This window comes from Pleurodeles waltl, chromosome 11 (assembly GCF_031143425.1).
Source record: "Pleurodeles waltl isolate 20211129_DDA chromosome 11, aPleWal1.hap1.20221129, whole genome shotgun sequence".
In the NCBI taxonomy this organism is placed as follows: domain Eukaryota; kingdom Metazoa; phylum Chordata; class Amphibia; order Caudata; family Salamandridae; genus Pleurodeles; species Pleurodeles waltl.
Genome location: NC_090450.1, coordinates 876,808,228 through 876,823,560, shown reverse-complemented (window position 1 = coordinate 876,823,560; position 15,333 = coordinate 876,808,228). Strand labels below are relative to the sequence as shown.

At 42.1% G+C, this 15,333-nt stretch overlaps 1 protein-coding gene across 1 annotated transcript in view; it reads right to left on the bottom strand.

Moving 5' to 3' along the window:
* Positions 1-2,923: 2,923 nt before the first annotated feature.
* MMAB (metabolism of cobalamin associated B) overlaps positions 2,924-15,333 on the bottom strand; it is an 88,861-nt gene continuing 76,451 nt past the window's right edge. Inside the window, exons 8-9 of the mRNA XM_069214736.1 lie at positions 6,769-6,828; positions 2,924-4,532 (exon numbers count right to left, since the gene is read on the bottom strand). Of these exons, the coding sequence (XP_069070837.1) occupies positions 4,448-4,532; positions 6,769-6,828 (145 nt within the window). The 3' untranslated portion in view covers positions 2,924-4,447. The remainder of the gene's footprint in view (positions 4,533-6,768; positions 6,829-15,333) is intronic.

The following is a 15,333-nucleotide window of genomic DNA, read 5'->3' as shown; positions in this document are numbered from 1 at the left end:
GAACAAAGTGGTTATCTGAAGGTACTACTAGTTTGAGTTAAAAAAAAATATATATATATATATGTCCCTGGGTGATGGGCCAGCCCTACCATGTGCCTGGTGGCCTAGTGGAGCATACTGCGATTCCTGATCGATCCATGACACTCTCCCCTTTCCACCGATGCCTTCTACAAACTTAGGGGGCATCTAAAATGCCCCCAAAACCCAACTGGACGTGGGCGCGTCTTCAGAGTTTTTTGTTTTTTTTTTAAATAAGGAAAGTCCTCAGGTGCAAAGCACAGGAGGATTTTTAAAACCCCTCCCTGGTGCCAGCCAGTGATCGTGGCCCGCACCAGGGAGGGTGTGCGTGTGTCAGCCATTGGCATACACACGCACCGAAGGGGTAATGGTAGACGAAGTAAACCTAATACATTTTTTTTATATTGTATGATAAAATGCTTTAAATACTTTTTTAATAAAAAAAAAGAAATGCACATTACATTATTTTAAAATAATGCTGAACGTAACTTTTTGTAATTCTTACTATATAAATAAACATTTTACTTTAAGTGGAATTTGTTTTAAAATAAAGCTTAAGAAAATGTTAATGTAATTTATTAAATAATTAATTCAAAATTATGTTAATAGGGCTCAAATGCAGGAGGTATCCCTATGGAAAAAAATATAGGAAAAAGTACAAATGTTTACTAAACGGAAAACAAAATTGAAAAATATTTGTATGTGAAATTATTGTAAGTTGGTATATATTTTTTCAAATGTTGAATAAATAAAACATGCTACAGTAGTAATATCTTAATTGTAATTTAAAATGTAGTTGTTTTGAATATTAAAATGATTTGTGAATAAATAAAAAATCCCACCTAAAGTAAAAACAAAAACAATTATGTATTAAAAATAATTAAAACAGATGTTTGAAATTAGTTAAATATAACATTAGTTAAATTTTCTCAATAAATAGGTTACAATATTTTTTTTAATTTAAAAAGGTTAAGATATTAAAATAATAAATATTTCATTTCTAGAAAACTCAACATAAATTGAACTTAATTTAGATTTTCAACTATTTTAAATAATTTCATTGAACATTATTTCCTATGGGGTTTTATTTTGAGTCCCTAGGTCCATTATTTTCTATGGAACTGGGATACAGGAGCAGTAGTTGGCCGTGTTTGGTGCTAGACCTACTGGAGTACATGTAGTACTGTTTTCAGTCCTTTTGGCAGTAGTAACATTAGAAGCACAGCTTGTGCATGCCAGTGGAATTACTCTTTTGAGGGCGAGTGCATGTCGTTCTATTAACCCCATACATTGCTATGTATTTATGCCAATTTTGAGAGCAGTCGGAAGGTATCTGGAGGTAGGTACCACATGTAACCCATTCAGTGCACTATGAGAGTATGAATATGTGTGTATCACCTATTTTACTGGCACATAAATGACCCACCACAGGGAATAATACTCAGCACAGGAAGGAACTCACACTCCAGCAGGGAATGAACAGAGTTGAATGATCAAATTGGAACGCAAATAGCCCTATTTTCTGTATCAGCCCAATGTTACTTGATAGAGTTAAAAGTATATTTGTCAGTTAATGCATTTATCCTTTGTATCTCCTTTTTCACATCTTAAGAATACTTTTTACTTACAATAAAGATACACTCACAGTATGTCAACGTTTAATGTGTCTGGTTAGAGTACTGTGTCTGCAGAAGCTGTTATGCTTAATGGGTAGAGGCACATACTGTGTATCTTACATGTGTTATTGAGATGATCACTTGTGAGAGTGGGCGAGTGTATGGACTTAATGACATAATGTATCTTTCTTCCCAATGGTACTGATTGAACAACTGCTTCTCTGAATCCAAAAGGTACTCTTTTGGCAAATAATAGACTATCAATCCACCTTGCCTAACAGAGAGGCACTCAAGGGAACATCACACAAACAATCCCTTTTTGTACCAGGTAGACAAAGATAAACTTTGTTCTTGTGTCTGCAGCCTCCTGTTTATGAAAATAAATTGAACATTGTGCAGCACATTGCTAGTCCCACTTGAGACCAGTGCATTCTCAAGGTGATGATAATTGTCATCCTTCCATGTACTGCCCCAGTTACACCGTTGGCCATACACAGAGAGCATGGTGAGAGGTGTAGGGCAGATACAGAGAATGGAAGACCCAGGCCATATTACATAAAGTGAGCACTAGGAGTGCTAAATTAAGACCCAGTCTCTGCCACAGATTTGTGCTGACTGGTGTCTGAAAAACTGAAGAACTGCAGCAGGACTACTGTATCCCCTTGTTTTACAACTTGCTGGTGGTTGCTTTTCACTGGAACTTCCAACGCATGTACTGCTTATGACTGGAATTTAAGCAGTATTTTGTTGACATAACAAAAATAAACAACAGAACATGACATAATAACATTTACAAAGAAATATAACACAATTAAAACATAACTGGTCACAAGAAAGTAGTCAAAGGTTTACTCAGCACAACGCAACAAATCACACTGCAATAATGCAACTCAAGTACTCAGCAGCACAAAAAAAAACCAGAACACAACACAACACCACCACCACATTTTGCCACACAAACATGCATCAACATTTCTGCCACATATTAACACCTTCAACATCCTGTATTCATAATATGGTGTTCAAAGGTGTTTGCATCACGTATTGCCTTAACATCCCACCAAGGACATCAAAAATGTTTTGCTATCCAGCCCGTATGAAAAGTACTACTGACACACTGGCAAGCCCTTACTAGGCATGCCACACCAGTAAACAAAGCCCTTCATTGCAGATTCCCAACCATTTACCAAGGAAGGGTGTCTTTACGGTAGAGAATAATAAAGAAATAAGTAACCATTGTTTACCAGCAAACACCCACGTTTTGAAAGAAAGAACACAACCACAGAGCATTTTACGCGTGCACTTTGGGTGCCCAGTTGAAAAGTGATTTATTTTCTTTCTCCTTTTTAAAAAAACTGTTGGCATAAGATGTTTAAGTGATCTTGTAACTTTGCAGAAGCCTTCAATTTGAGTGGTTGGGTAGGTGGTGGTTTACTGAAATATATTTTACAAATAATATTAATTTATCCATTTTAAAATATCAATAATAAAACTGCGACATCTACGAGCTTTTTTATTTTTATTTTTAAATATTACCATTTTATATTGCAACCCAATGGCTGCATGTTTTCTTTTCCTATGTACCTTTGTGGAATATGTTTCTGTACAAAAAACAATAATAATAAATAACCATTGCCTGCCAAAGCCACTCATATTGGCTTTGCCAGCCGCAAGGAGCTGAACCCTTTTTTTGAACTTGTTAATGAAAGCAGAACACCATGGAATGCAGCAGAGTACTGCAGTGTCAATGCCACTCAAAATGATAGACATTTATTCCTGAGATGGATGACGTATGGTCAGAAATTACAAACATCAACACCTTTTCTACATACTCCGGCTTTGTTTACCATAAAAATTATAATGAATTTGACACAAATGTTTAATAGTCAGATTTTACTTGCATCATTAACAAAGAAAGGCATAGGGACTATCCCATGTATATCCCAAACAGAGATGAGTAGGGCCTTCGAACTCCAAACTGACCATTAACGATTTGGCAGCCTTTACCCATTGGGAAATATTACTCAAATCATGCGGACCACATTGATGAACTGAATACTATGTGATTAATGCTCATATTTCAAAAGGGATTTGTTTCTTCTTCCGAAATAATCATGGAACTTCATTCTAAAATAAACGTTTTCTGAAGAAAATTAACCCTATAAAGCAGAACAAGTAAAATAAATAAATCAGCAGTGAGTATAGTTTTTTTTTTCTCTTCAGTGAATCGTCTGTCATAAGGATTACTAAATTGTCTTTTTATAGAAATAATCCATCTGTATTCTGGTAAACCAGTGAAAATAATCTTGTTTGCTCATTTATCAGCATTACTTTTAGTATCCTCCCATTTTTACTGCTGTTACTTTCTTATTGAAATAATTTAACTTACTTTGTCCATCATAACTATGCCTCTCCCTATTTGTTAGGTCACTGATCATCCAAATTGGGTTTCTTAGCTTGCAGATAATGCGATTTGTTCTCAAAGATTATACATTCAAAACAGGTTGGGTGGGATTTTTACCACACCCCCAAGAACTTTATTCGGACGCTAACCAAGCTAATAATATATATAAATGCCTTATTTTAAATGCTTTTTACAGCACTTAAACCTGATGCCCCAACCTTGCAGAACTTTTCATTCATAGCCATTCACAATTTATAAAAATGTAACAAAAGGAAATTATCTTGAAGTTGACAACCGCTTCCTTGTAAGCATGGCCAGGAGAACATGGCCTGTCAGCACTTGGCCAAATTTAACTCCAGGAAGAAGGTTCTCTCATGGGTGAACAATATATATGCAAACAACAATATCTTTAGTTGCTTTTTCTATATATAGCTTCTTTTTTGCCTTCTGCTTTTGCTGTGAATCTTGCCAGTGTGAAGAGATAATCGCTGAGCCTATGAGAAAACAAAACATAGACAAAAGATAAGAATCAATGTACAGTGGTAGTTTAGAAAAGCGACTTGAAGAGGTCAATTCAACTTCCATGACCGAGTTGAAACACTAAAATCGACAAACTTAATGAAGCTATTTAGAACATGGGTTTTCAACTTGACCCATTTTTATTTGTATGCTATCCCCCAGTTTTAAGTGAAAAATAAGATGTATTTTTAATGCTACGCTTTTCTTTAAAAAAAAAAAAAAGTCATTTTACTGAGTATAAATGATTATATATTTTCGATTTAGAATATAATCCAGGAGTTGTGGAAAGTGTTGGGTTCATGTTAATGTACAACATACATGACCGAGGCTATGCTAATGTGACTGGCCTTTCAGAAGTAATGGGGGCAGGTAACTGGCCTCTGCTTCAACACCACAGACATGTCACAGCCCGACATGTGGCAAAGTGCCCAAACAACGCAGGCTTTTTAGAGGTCATCCTGTCGTGTGGCTTATTCCGCCACAGTTGCATTGGTAGGTTAGAGTCAAGCCTGGACGTTAAATCTACAGATTTCCAAATGGTTACTTTGCCTCTTCCAATGGGAGAGATAAATTCTATGGATACAATCTGGGAGACTAAGGCAGATAGGTCACATTAATGCTAGTACCAGCTGGTGCTTGCTATGCCTAATTGTCTGTAGAAATGTTGACAGCCAAAAGATTATCATCCTGTACATGTGGAGAGAACCTTCAGCCCACTAACGTCAGTTTCACTCACCATAATGAGTTGTTGGCCTTTTGTAGGCCTCAAAATACTGAACATTTAGGCAGAATTTTGTCCTGTTTGCTTCCAAAACTGGGATTGGCGTTCATATTCCCTTATCATTCCTTGTTTCACAATTAGGAACGGAGTCAATATTTAAACTCATTGAGTGCTCAATATCATCTCTGGTTAGACTTTAGACTCGCTTTGCTAAAGTACAGTGGTCAGCTGTTTTAATCAGTTCATTTCAGTAGTTTCTGCTCTTACTTTAATATTTAAGTTGGCTCGATTACATACACATGATAGCACAGCAAATGTGAACCACTGGGCATTTGCAGACTACCACTACAAATACTAAGAACTTAATGTTGCCTGGTCATAAGGACAACGGATGTTACTATTAACTTTGAGGCATTTACTTTAGGAGTTAAAATGATGGATAGGCTTCCATTGCTGAAAGTTGCTAATTATAATGAACTCAATAACCAAATAAACAATGTGGCTTAACTTGCAAAGCAATGCTATACGTAACACATGGGACAGGCCTTTATAAAATCCAAGCGTGGTACTTGTTTAGATCATAATGTGCTCCTTTCACCTACCTTTGAGTGCTGGGTTAGTAACTGAGTGCTGGGTTAGTAACTGAGTGCTATTCTTAAAAACGTGCAAACAACCTTGCATCACTACATGCTGGCAGAAGCATATGATGCCACCCATGGCCTTGTAAAGTGGCTGGTTTCACAGTTACATTACACCACAGAAATAACTTTTCAAGAAATCCTGCCAACTGTTACCAATTCATGAAAGCTTGAACGTTTTCTTGGGTGTGGTAGGGATTTTGGGGGAAGGTGTTGGGCTCGTTTGTGATAGATAGCTAGCTAAATAGACAGTCCGATATGGGAGTTTTCTTTATTTAGAGCAAAATGTGAGGAACAAATAAATAAAACTTAAACATATTTGTTATGAGATTAGATTAAAAAGGAAAAATAAATTATAGGGATACAATTATACAGGTGGCTAGGATAAATAAGGCCTAAGATCGTTGGCTCTGTTTAGAGTATTGTCTTATTTATTGTAAGGGTAAGGTAGGGGAGGATGAGGTAATAGTAACAGTAAGGGTGTTTAAAGTTAGGAGTGTTCTGACTTGGGTGGATGAAATACATTTTCACTGCAAAGAAATCTGTTATTGCATTTTCAGGCTAATATTCCCATTAATGATAATTAAAAAAACATAAGTCAAGGATTCTTTGTAAAGGACCCATTTGTGATTAGTATATTTGAAATTAAAACCTTGTAAAACCTTTAAGAGGATGCCACAAGTTGCTGTTTGTTGAGATGCTCCAGAACACAGACCAGAACGTTCAGTGTTTTCCCAGTCTGCATCATGACCAGTGGTATACATGTTTATGGCCTTATAATTGGTCCTGTATCAAAAAACATAATTGCTGGAAAACTTAAGCACTTTATAGTTTTGGTCTTTTTCCCATTACCTGTTTAAATATTTGGCAACATGCGGATCAGCTTCCCCCTTTTGTACGATAGGAACCACACTGAAAGAAAGCAAGAGAGAAATACAAAGTAGTTGTTTTAATTGATCTTGATGATTCATTTAACCACGTATATACAAATAGTATTTAAATATAAGTTGCTACTTAGGCCTTCAGTCAGCAAATAGACACCGAGCAGAGTAAAGCTTGAATCAAATTAATTCATTTTAAAAACGTACAATATGAACTTGGTAAAAAAAGAAAAAAAAAAGTTTAAAACATTGATGTAAAACAAAGTTCAACAAACGGTAAAAACAAGTTTTGTAGATGTTGTTCAGTACGTTTCATTACTGCATGTAAGCGAAGACAAGGAGGCGGAGGTTGTCCTGTGCAGAAACGTTATTGGAAGAGTCGAAATACAAGCTTATGTACCACTCAAATAGAATGGGATCACTTGCATGGGCTTCTTACTAGCCAGACAGGTAAGTAAAGCATAAAACTGTGATGTGATGCAGTTCTATCTGACTTTAGGACAAAAGATTAAGGGCCAGATTACGACTTTGGCGGATGGGATAATGATGGATATCCCACCTGCCATTTTACAAGTTCCATAGGATATAGCGGAACTTGCAATATGGTAGATGGGATATCCATCATGTTTGTGACAGAGTATCCCATCCGCCAAGGTCGTAATCAGGACCTAAAAGTCTTGAGCAATGTACTGGGCTGGACACTGACATACCAACAAACCCATCAGAGAGTGGGGAAAGGTAGGTTAAGGCACTGACAAATATCTGCATATGTCAGCAACTGCTTTCTCAAAATTACTGAACATATACAGAGGAGCCACTAAATATACTGCACTAGAGATTTTACTCTGTAGAAGATAATCAGATTTTCAGCCAGAGAAGGCGGAAACAAAGTGGCACTTGCTTGGAGATCCAGCGATTGGTTGTGAGAGGTGAACATGCAGACGAGAAACATCATGGCACCAGGGTAAAAACTGCAAGGAAGCACTGTGGCTTAAGGCACCTCCTTGCACTATTACTGGGCTGTTACTGAGAGCCTGCTTGCTGCTCTCAGCCCAGACAGGTCACTAAAATATTTCAGTAACATCTGAGCCCCCTGCAGATAATTTCCTGTATCCTTCATAAAGACCAGGAGGTCATTTGCATACAATGCTATATGATGGCTCTGGCCGTCAGCGTGATACCTCTGTAAGCTCCACCCTCTCTGGCCATGCAGGCCAATGGCTCTATTGCCAACGCAAATAGCAGAGGGGAGAGAGGGCAACCCTGCCTAGTTCCTCTAGCTACCTCATAACTATCAGAGATAGTAGCCGTCGGCCTACTGTACAACAGTTTTGTCCAGGCTATTAAGTGATTTCCTACCCCGAACATGTGAAGAACTTCAAACAAGTAGCGCCATTCCATTCTGTCAAGCGCTTTTTCGAAATCAATGGCAAAGACTGCCACCTCATGTTCATCATACCCATCGCCATGTATTAAGGCTAGGAGGCGACGTATATTCTGTGCCGTTTGGCGTCCTAGAATAAATCCGGCCTGGTCTGTATGTAACAAATGAGGCATGTAACGCATGAGACGAAGCGCTAATATTTTGCTCAGTATTTTATAATCTAGTGCTAGCATCGATATTGGGCGGTACGAAGCCATGTCTGTCGGAGCCTTCCCCAGTTTCAATAGTGGTATGATCAGGGCTTCCCGGGCAGACTTTCGGAGGATCCGAATCTCGACGGCTGCCTCATAGTCCTCTGCCAGCTTAGGCCCCAGCCTGGATAAGTAAGTTGAATAAAATTCTATTGGGAGCCCGTCTGGGCCAGGTGTTTTGTTGCGTGCCATAGAAGTTATAGCTTCTTTCACTTCTGTCACTGTAATCGGTGAACCCAGCGCTGTTGCGTCCAGGGCCGACACCGTAGGGAGTGGTAAATGGCATAGGAAGGCCTGTATTTCCTCAACTGGAAGATGTACCTTGCTGGTGTAGAGATCCGCATAGTATTTCCGGAATTAGTCGTTAATAGCTGATTGGGAACCAATACAGTTACCTCCGGGTTGTGTGAGTTCTACTATTACTGAACCTCTCTTTGCTGGATTTGCCAACAAAGAACTCGCTCGGTCCCTTCTGCATGTGTTCGTTTCAAAAAGGCCATATAGTCATAGCAGCGCAGTCGATCTATTTCTGCCATGGTTCTTTCCCACACGGATGAGAGTGATGCTCGCAAGTCTGGGGTCTTGGGGCATTGTCGCTCCGTCTCTCTCTGGTTCTGTTCAGCCTCCTCTATAGCATGTAGCAGCCCACATCTTTCACTGGCTACCGCAGAAAGACAATTCCCTCTGATGACCACCTTAAACGCATCCCATTCTACCAATTTGGAAGTAGCTGAACCTTTGTTAGTTTCAAAATAAGTGTCTATTGTCAATCCAATGGCCTGTTTAAATGCCTCATCCTCTAGTAGAGAGGGCTGGAGTCACCATGTGGGAACTGGTGTCTGTGCCCAGGACCACTGCAGACTAAGAAGTGGGTTATGGTCTAATCGTGCGCGCAAGGTATTCGTTCGCACGAGCTAGCCCATGTATCTCTGGAAAGGAGAGGAAGGTGTCTAATCTGATATGTAAATCGTGCATGGGTGAGTAAAATGAATAGTCTTGGTCCGTTGCGTGCTGGACACGCCAAGTGTCTTCTAGTCCCCAGTTTTGTTGCCATGGCCGGTATGTTTGGGACATTCGGGTGGTTGGGGGATGAAGGTAAGGGGGGGGTGTGATCTATCCAACGTTATCTGTTATACAGTTGAAGTCTCCCCCCCAAGATTACTGGCCCTGCTAGGGACACTGACAGTTTTGACAATAAGAAGGCCAAAAAACCTCCCTGATCCGAGTTAGGGCCATATATACTACCAAGTGTTATCTCTCTACCATCCAGTTTTCATGAAATTACAGTGTAGCGACTCAGTGGGTCAGTAATGGTCGTCATGTGTTGGTACGGTACCCCCGCTCTAATCCAAATCAGTGTCCTTCTAGCAAAGGCCGAGTGGGTGGTACAGAAGACATGACCTCTTCAGCACTTCTGGAAAGCATGACTCTCGATAACATCTAGATGTGTCTCCCGAAGCATCGCTATGTTTATTCCCCGTCGAGTGATAAAGGAGAATACCTTGTGACATTTGGCCATAGAGCGCATCCCTCTAACATTCCACGGCAGAAATTTCAAGCTCAGTGGACTACCCATCAGTCATGTAGTGATCTCACCTTAATCTGAAAATATGCAGTTTGCCCAGGCAACACTGTGTGTTTTGGGATATAGCTAAACAACTGAAATCCCAACTCCCCATCCCCAGAGCAAAGGACATGGTGTCTTCGCCCAAACTATTAAACAACGTGAACATAGTCTCTACTGTGTAACACACAGCAATTGTGAGGGTAGTATTTTCAGTATCTGACAGCAGGGAGCTCCGGGACGCCACCGGTCCAGCCCCTCGTCACTATTCGACAATGTAGCAGGTAACAAGTAATGTTTCCAAAGGTAATCCATCAGCATTAATGTTGTGGGTGAACCGCACTCCATCCGTCGTGCCATCTTATCTTGGAGTTTGCCTGTTAGATGACTCAGTTTATCGATAATGTAGACATGTCGTGTCAGCGTTCTCCAATTAAATTATTTCATCAGCTGTTCCAGGAGTGATCCTAGGTAGGATTACGCTCAATTGAGTAGAGGTCGCAGTCTCGTTGTCGGAGTCCGAATGCCCATCCCCTCTCTGTGAACTCGGAGGTGAAACTACATCCGAGCCCCCAGGTCCTCAGCCAAACAGTGCCACTGCTTCCATCACCCGTTGTCTTTCTTCCTGTACTTCATCTGGGGTGGGTGGGCCAACTCTATGTGCTGTCTGTCGTCTCCTCGACCCAGGGCGCCGTCTCTTCTTACTGTGTTGCGAATTAGTATTCGGATCTAGAGCGGAGCGAGACTCCAGGCAGGCCCAGGCCTCTTCTGGTGTACAGAAGAATTCCGTTCCAGTTGGGGCGACTACACGGAGTCTGGCTGGAAATAGCATTGAGGAAGGAATCTTCAGGTCACATAGTTTGCGCTTCACTGAGTTATAGTCTGCTAGTCGTTGTTGCACCTCTCGGGAGAAATCTGGAAAGATGGAAATTTTACTGTTTGCTATTGCCATCATGCCATGTTGTCGGGCTTGGTGCAATATATGGTCTCTATCTCGAAAATGGAGAAGTCTCTCTATCACAGGCCTCGGAGGAGCCCCTGGAAGTGGTGCCCTGCTAGGCACTGTGAGCTCTTTCCAGGGCGAAGAAGGTGGACAGGCCCTTCGGGGCAACAACCGTCTGCAACCAGTTCTCCAGAAATGCTACCATGTCAGGGCCTTCACTCTTTTCCGGAATCCTTATGATTCTGATGTTTTTACATCTCGTCTTGTTCTCAGCGTCCTCCGCCCTACTCTCCAGTACTTTGAGGCGGTTATCCATGGTATTCAACCGGTTTTTCGCTAGCGTCAGGGTGGGAATCTCATCCGCCAGGTCCCGTTCCGTTGTGGAAAGTCTTTCTGTCAGTCTCCCGCAAGAGGCCCAGATTTATGCTTAGCGTGTCGATCTTAACTTCCAGGGCTGTGGATTCCACCTCCGGTATATTATGTGTGATCAAGTCCACCCCCCCCCCTTGTGCGGTCTGGGGCGCAAGGGGCCACCCATGTCGCAGTCTCTCTTTTTAAGGGTCTTCCCAATTTGTGTGCCAAGGCTGCATTTCTCAATACTCGCTCACCTGTCGTGAGTCTGGGTTATACAGTGACGTAGTGATGCAGTTCCGTAGCAAAATGGATGGTCAGTTTAAAATGGGAGTTCACAATGCTGCACTTATGGAAGTCAGAAAGTACTCATTATGTGTAATGCGTCGTCTCCCCCGGGGGGGCCCGATGGTCGGCAGCGGCGTCTCATGCGCTGTTTTTGAAGCTCAACTGCTGGTCTTAGGGACCAACAATTGAGGACACAGCAGTGGTCTCAGCTACATTTACTCCGTATCACCCAAGCGCTTCCCCCTCTTATTGGGATCATTGTCCATCCATGATGAGGAGCTTTTAAGATGGATCCCAGGTGTCAATTGTCCCATGTATCTCCAGGGGGGTCAGTGTCTTCCCTGTTCTGTACAAATCCGCATTAGCACGGGCAGTCCCGAACCCCGCCGGCACGTCTCTCTCTTACCTGCAAAGTTGTCCGGGACATCCTCTCCCCAGGACTTCCGATGGTCCCCCACTGTGTGCCATGAACTGGGCGCTCGAGCCAAAGGCGGCGCCACTCCAATCCCACTGGACATGTGCTTCTGTACAGGACTCCAGTGTCTGGGCTTCTGTGTCTCTAGGTTGCCAACTCCCAATCTGCGCCGGTTGCCGCTCCGCTCTGAATGTCTCCGCCAGCGTGTGAGCTTCAGGTGGGCCGGGTATTCGCTCTGCCTCTCGTGTCCGCCTCCCCAGGAGCTCCACAAACTTAGTTTCCTTCTGGAATCGGAGTCTGGAGGCCCCCGCCGTTCTCAAGGCACACTGCCTCGTAGCGTCTTCGCCGGCTCTCACTGCACAATGGCAGCCATCATTTTGAATGTGCCGCGATCCAAAGAAGAAATTAATTTGGGGCTGTATTTTTAACCTCACTGACTCCCACCTGAATTCCCAGGGTCTCGGCAATATACCCCCGCTTTAATTTCGGTTCAGGATGGGTAATGGAGGAGGAGAAGCGGCCGTGGGCCACGGAGCTCCTGCAGTCCGCTGCCTACTCCATGCGAGTCTTGGCCAGACCCCCGTATCCCTCATCCTTTGTTTCTGAATCCTCGCCTCCGCCAAGCTCCATGTATACCACAGGAGGTGAGATCCAAGTGAAAGAGTACCACTACAGGAACAGCATAACAGGGAAAACCAGTCCTTAAGCACTTGAGGGAAGAATCATGCATAACGCGTTGAAGTTGCCATCTAGTATCATACAGCCTTCTGCGAATGATGCTATCTTTGGGAATATGCATGAGAAGAAGAATTTTTTATTCTTGTTGGTATGGTATGTGGAAACCACCTTGATTTCCATCCTGTGTAACATTCCCTTCAAACCTATCATTCAACATATCTGGTCTCTTAATATAGAGACCATCACTCCAGTTCTTCATGTGGGCGACTGTTAAGGTCCCACTAATTAATATGACTGTACAGTAGCTGTGTACAATACCCAAGCACCTTTAAACTGTGCACTATTATAAAAGTCTCAAGCCCACTTCCTCCATGTTACTGTGCCTCTCCCTCGCTTTTTTTCTTTTTCAAAACTGCCAGGTCACCAAGGCTGAAATGTTGCTTTGGTGTCCATGATACTGTGCCAAAAAGCAGAGGATAGGCCAATTCTCCACAATGATGGCAGGAAAAAAGAGGAGCACACTTCACCTTGGTCTGGCGCACATAAACTACCCTGTGAGCCAAGCCCATTACTTGTGCTGTGCTTCATTTGGGCTATGAGGCTCACTTTAGGATGGGCATCATCTTGGAATCCAGGTGAGACTCTGTCTTGTTGCTGTGAACTTCTTTGCAGGCTGTGCTGCCACTGTGAGATCTTAATCTGCTTTCCCGCTTCCTCCACTGGCTCCGCTCTGTGTCATTGGGACCCACATTCAGCCCTGGCTACAGCTCAGGAAGAACGTGTCATGTTTGGTCCCCACCCTGGCCATGGGACAGCAAAATATAAACCGAACTGTAATCAGGGGCAATGTGTCCGCCCCTTTGCAATCACTGGCTGTTTCACCTGATGCCAATCTCAAGAGAAGTACTAAATAGCTGCACTTTTTTCTCGTTTATTTTGTTAATATATTTTAAAGCACTACTTTTTCCAGCACGCTGAACTCCCAAAACAGACAGACATGCCGCTGGACTAAGCATAGCTCTCACCACCCAGAGTGCTGACTAAGCTGGAGTGTTCTCTCCAGGTAAGTGTTGCCAGGTCTCTTCCGGAACAGAGATGAGCACCAATAGTGCCCTGCAATAACAGACACCCTGATGAGTTTCTGCTTTAGGCATGGTTGGTCTCTCACTGTTCTAAGTATTCTCGCTTCAACTTCAAGTGAATTTGTAAATGATGTCTTCACTAACACTTTCACTTGTTTCCCTACCTGCCGGGACAAAGCCTCTTAATGCTCTGGACTAGACACACACTTCACAGCACCACCATCATACTTAAGAAAATGTGTGCTGACGCTTGGCTCCTTGCAGGTGCATACTTCCTCCCCAAGGAAAATTACCAACTTGTGCTTTACCCAATTACTGCTCACACGCTTGTTGGGCAGAAATACTGTCCTTCCCCCTGGCTCTGAGCTAGAAAGCAACAAAGTCTTTTGCCATTTCTACAGCAAAATCTTTAAGCATAGGATTGGCCTGTGTCACTGGTGTTGCAGGGTGCTCCTTACTGGAGCTACTCTACACCTAAACTTGGAAACTACCCAGAGTTCTCTCTTCTGTTTTGCTTAATTTATGAGTCACTCTAACCCAGGAAAGGTTTTGTTTTGACTTATACCGGGTGCTCCCTTGAGTCTGGGCAAAGCTAAACCTCTCTGAAGAGATGTAATGACATCAAAACACATGTCAGGGATTGCTTTTGCTCGTTCCATGTTGGCTTGGATGGTACTTCATCAGTTTTAAAGATGTAATACTGTGCCTGGAGTGGTGAAAGGCTTTTGTCATTGGGCAATCCTATTCTTTAAGATTTTGCTGTACAAATGGCAAAAGACTTTGTCGCTTTCTAGCTCTGCGTGGATGGCACCGTGCGAATCATATGCTTAAAGCTTTGCTAGAAAAACAAACATTTGAGGAGAGCAAATCTAGAGTTTCGCTGGTGTTGCAGGGTACTGCTTACTGAAGCTCCTCTCCACCTAAACTTATGAGTCACTCAAACCCCGAAAGGGTTTTGTTTAAACTACACATATGATATAAATATATGTTGTGTAAACAACTACCAACTTAAAATATAACAAGACAGTTGATAAACGCATTGCAGCAATCATCATTAGTGAATTCAGTGCATGTTTATCTGACCCATTCACTACCTAATTCGGGAAGTGCTGTTCTCCGTGCCCACCTGAAGGGCACAAGGACCCAGAGAAAAAAACACATTATTCGGTAGATTAGATTGTCTGGGGTCACTTTCATCCTCCAACATCCACTTTGCCTCCTCGTGGAGCATACCTGGCCCTAGACCGGGTTGTGTTATTTCATAAAATAGAACTAAATTGGAGTATTTGTGCCCAGAGCTTTTTTAGAGCTTAACAATTTTTACCTGCTAAAAATAGCAGAAATAGGAGTTGAGAGTATATATGTGTGTGTGCCAAAACCAATAGGCTTGACTTTAAAGTAATAATGCATGTAGACATAGGCATACACAAATACTACTTTCTGGTGTTCGCTTACTAACCCAGGCCTATTAGCTTTGAAAGTGCTTGGTTTCTGTCTGTGTTCCATAACTAAATCTGTGCCTTTGTTCCATCTTTAGCTGTGGTGCTAGAAGTACTGGAAAAACTACAGCAGTCCCTTTA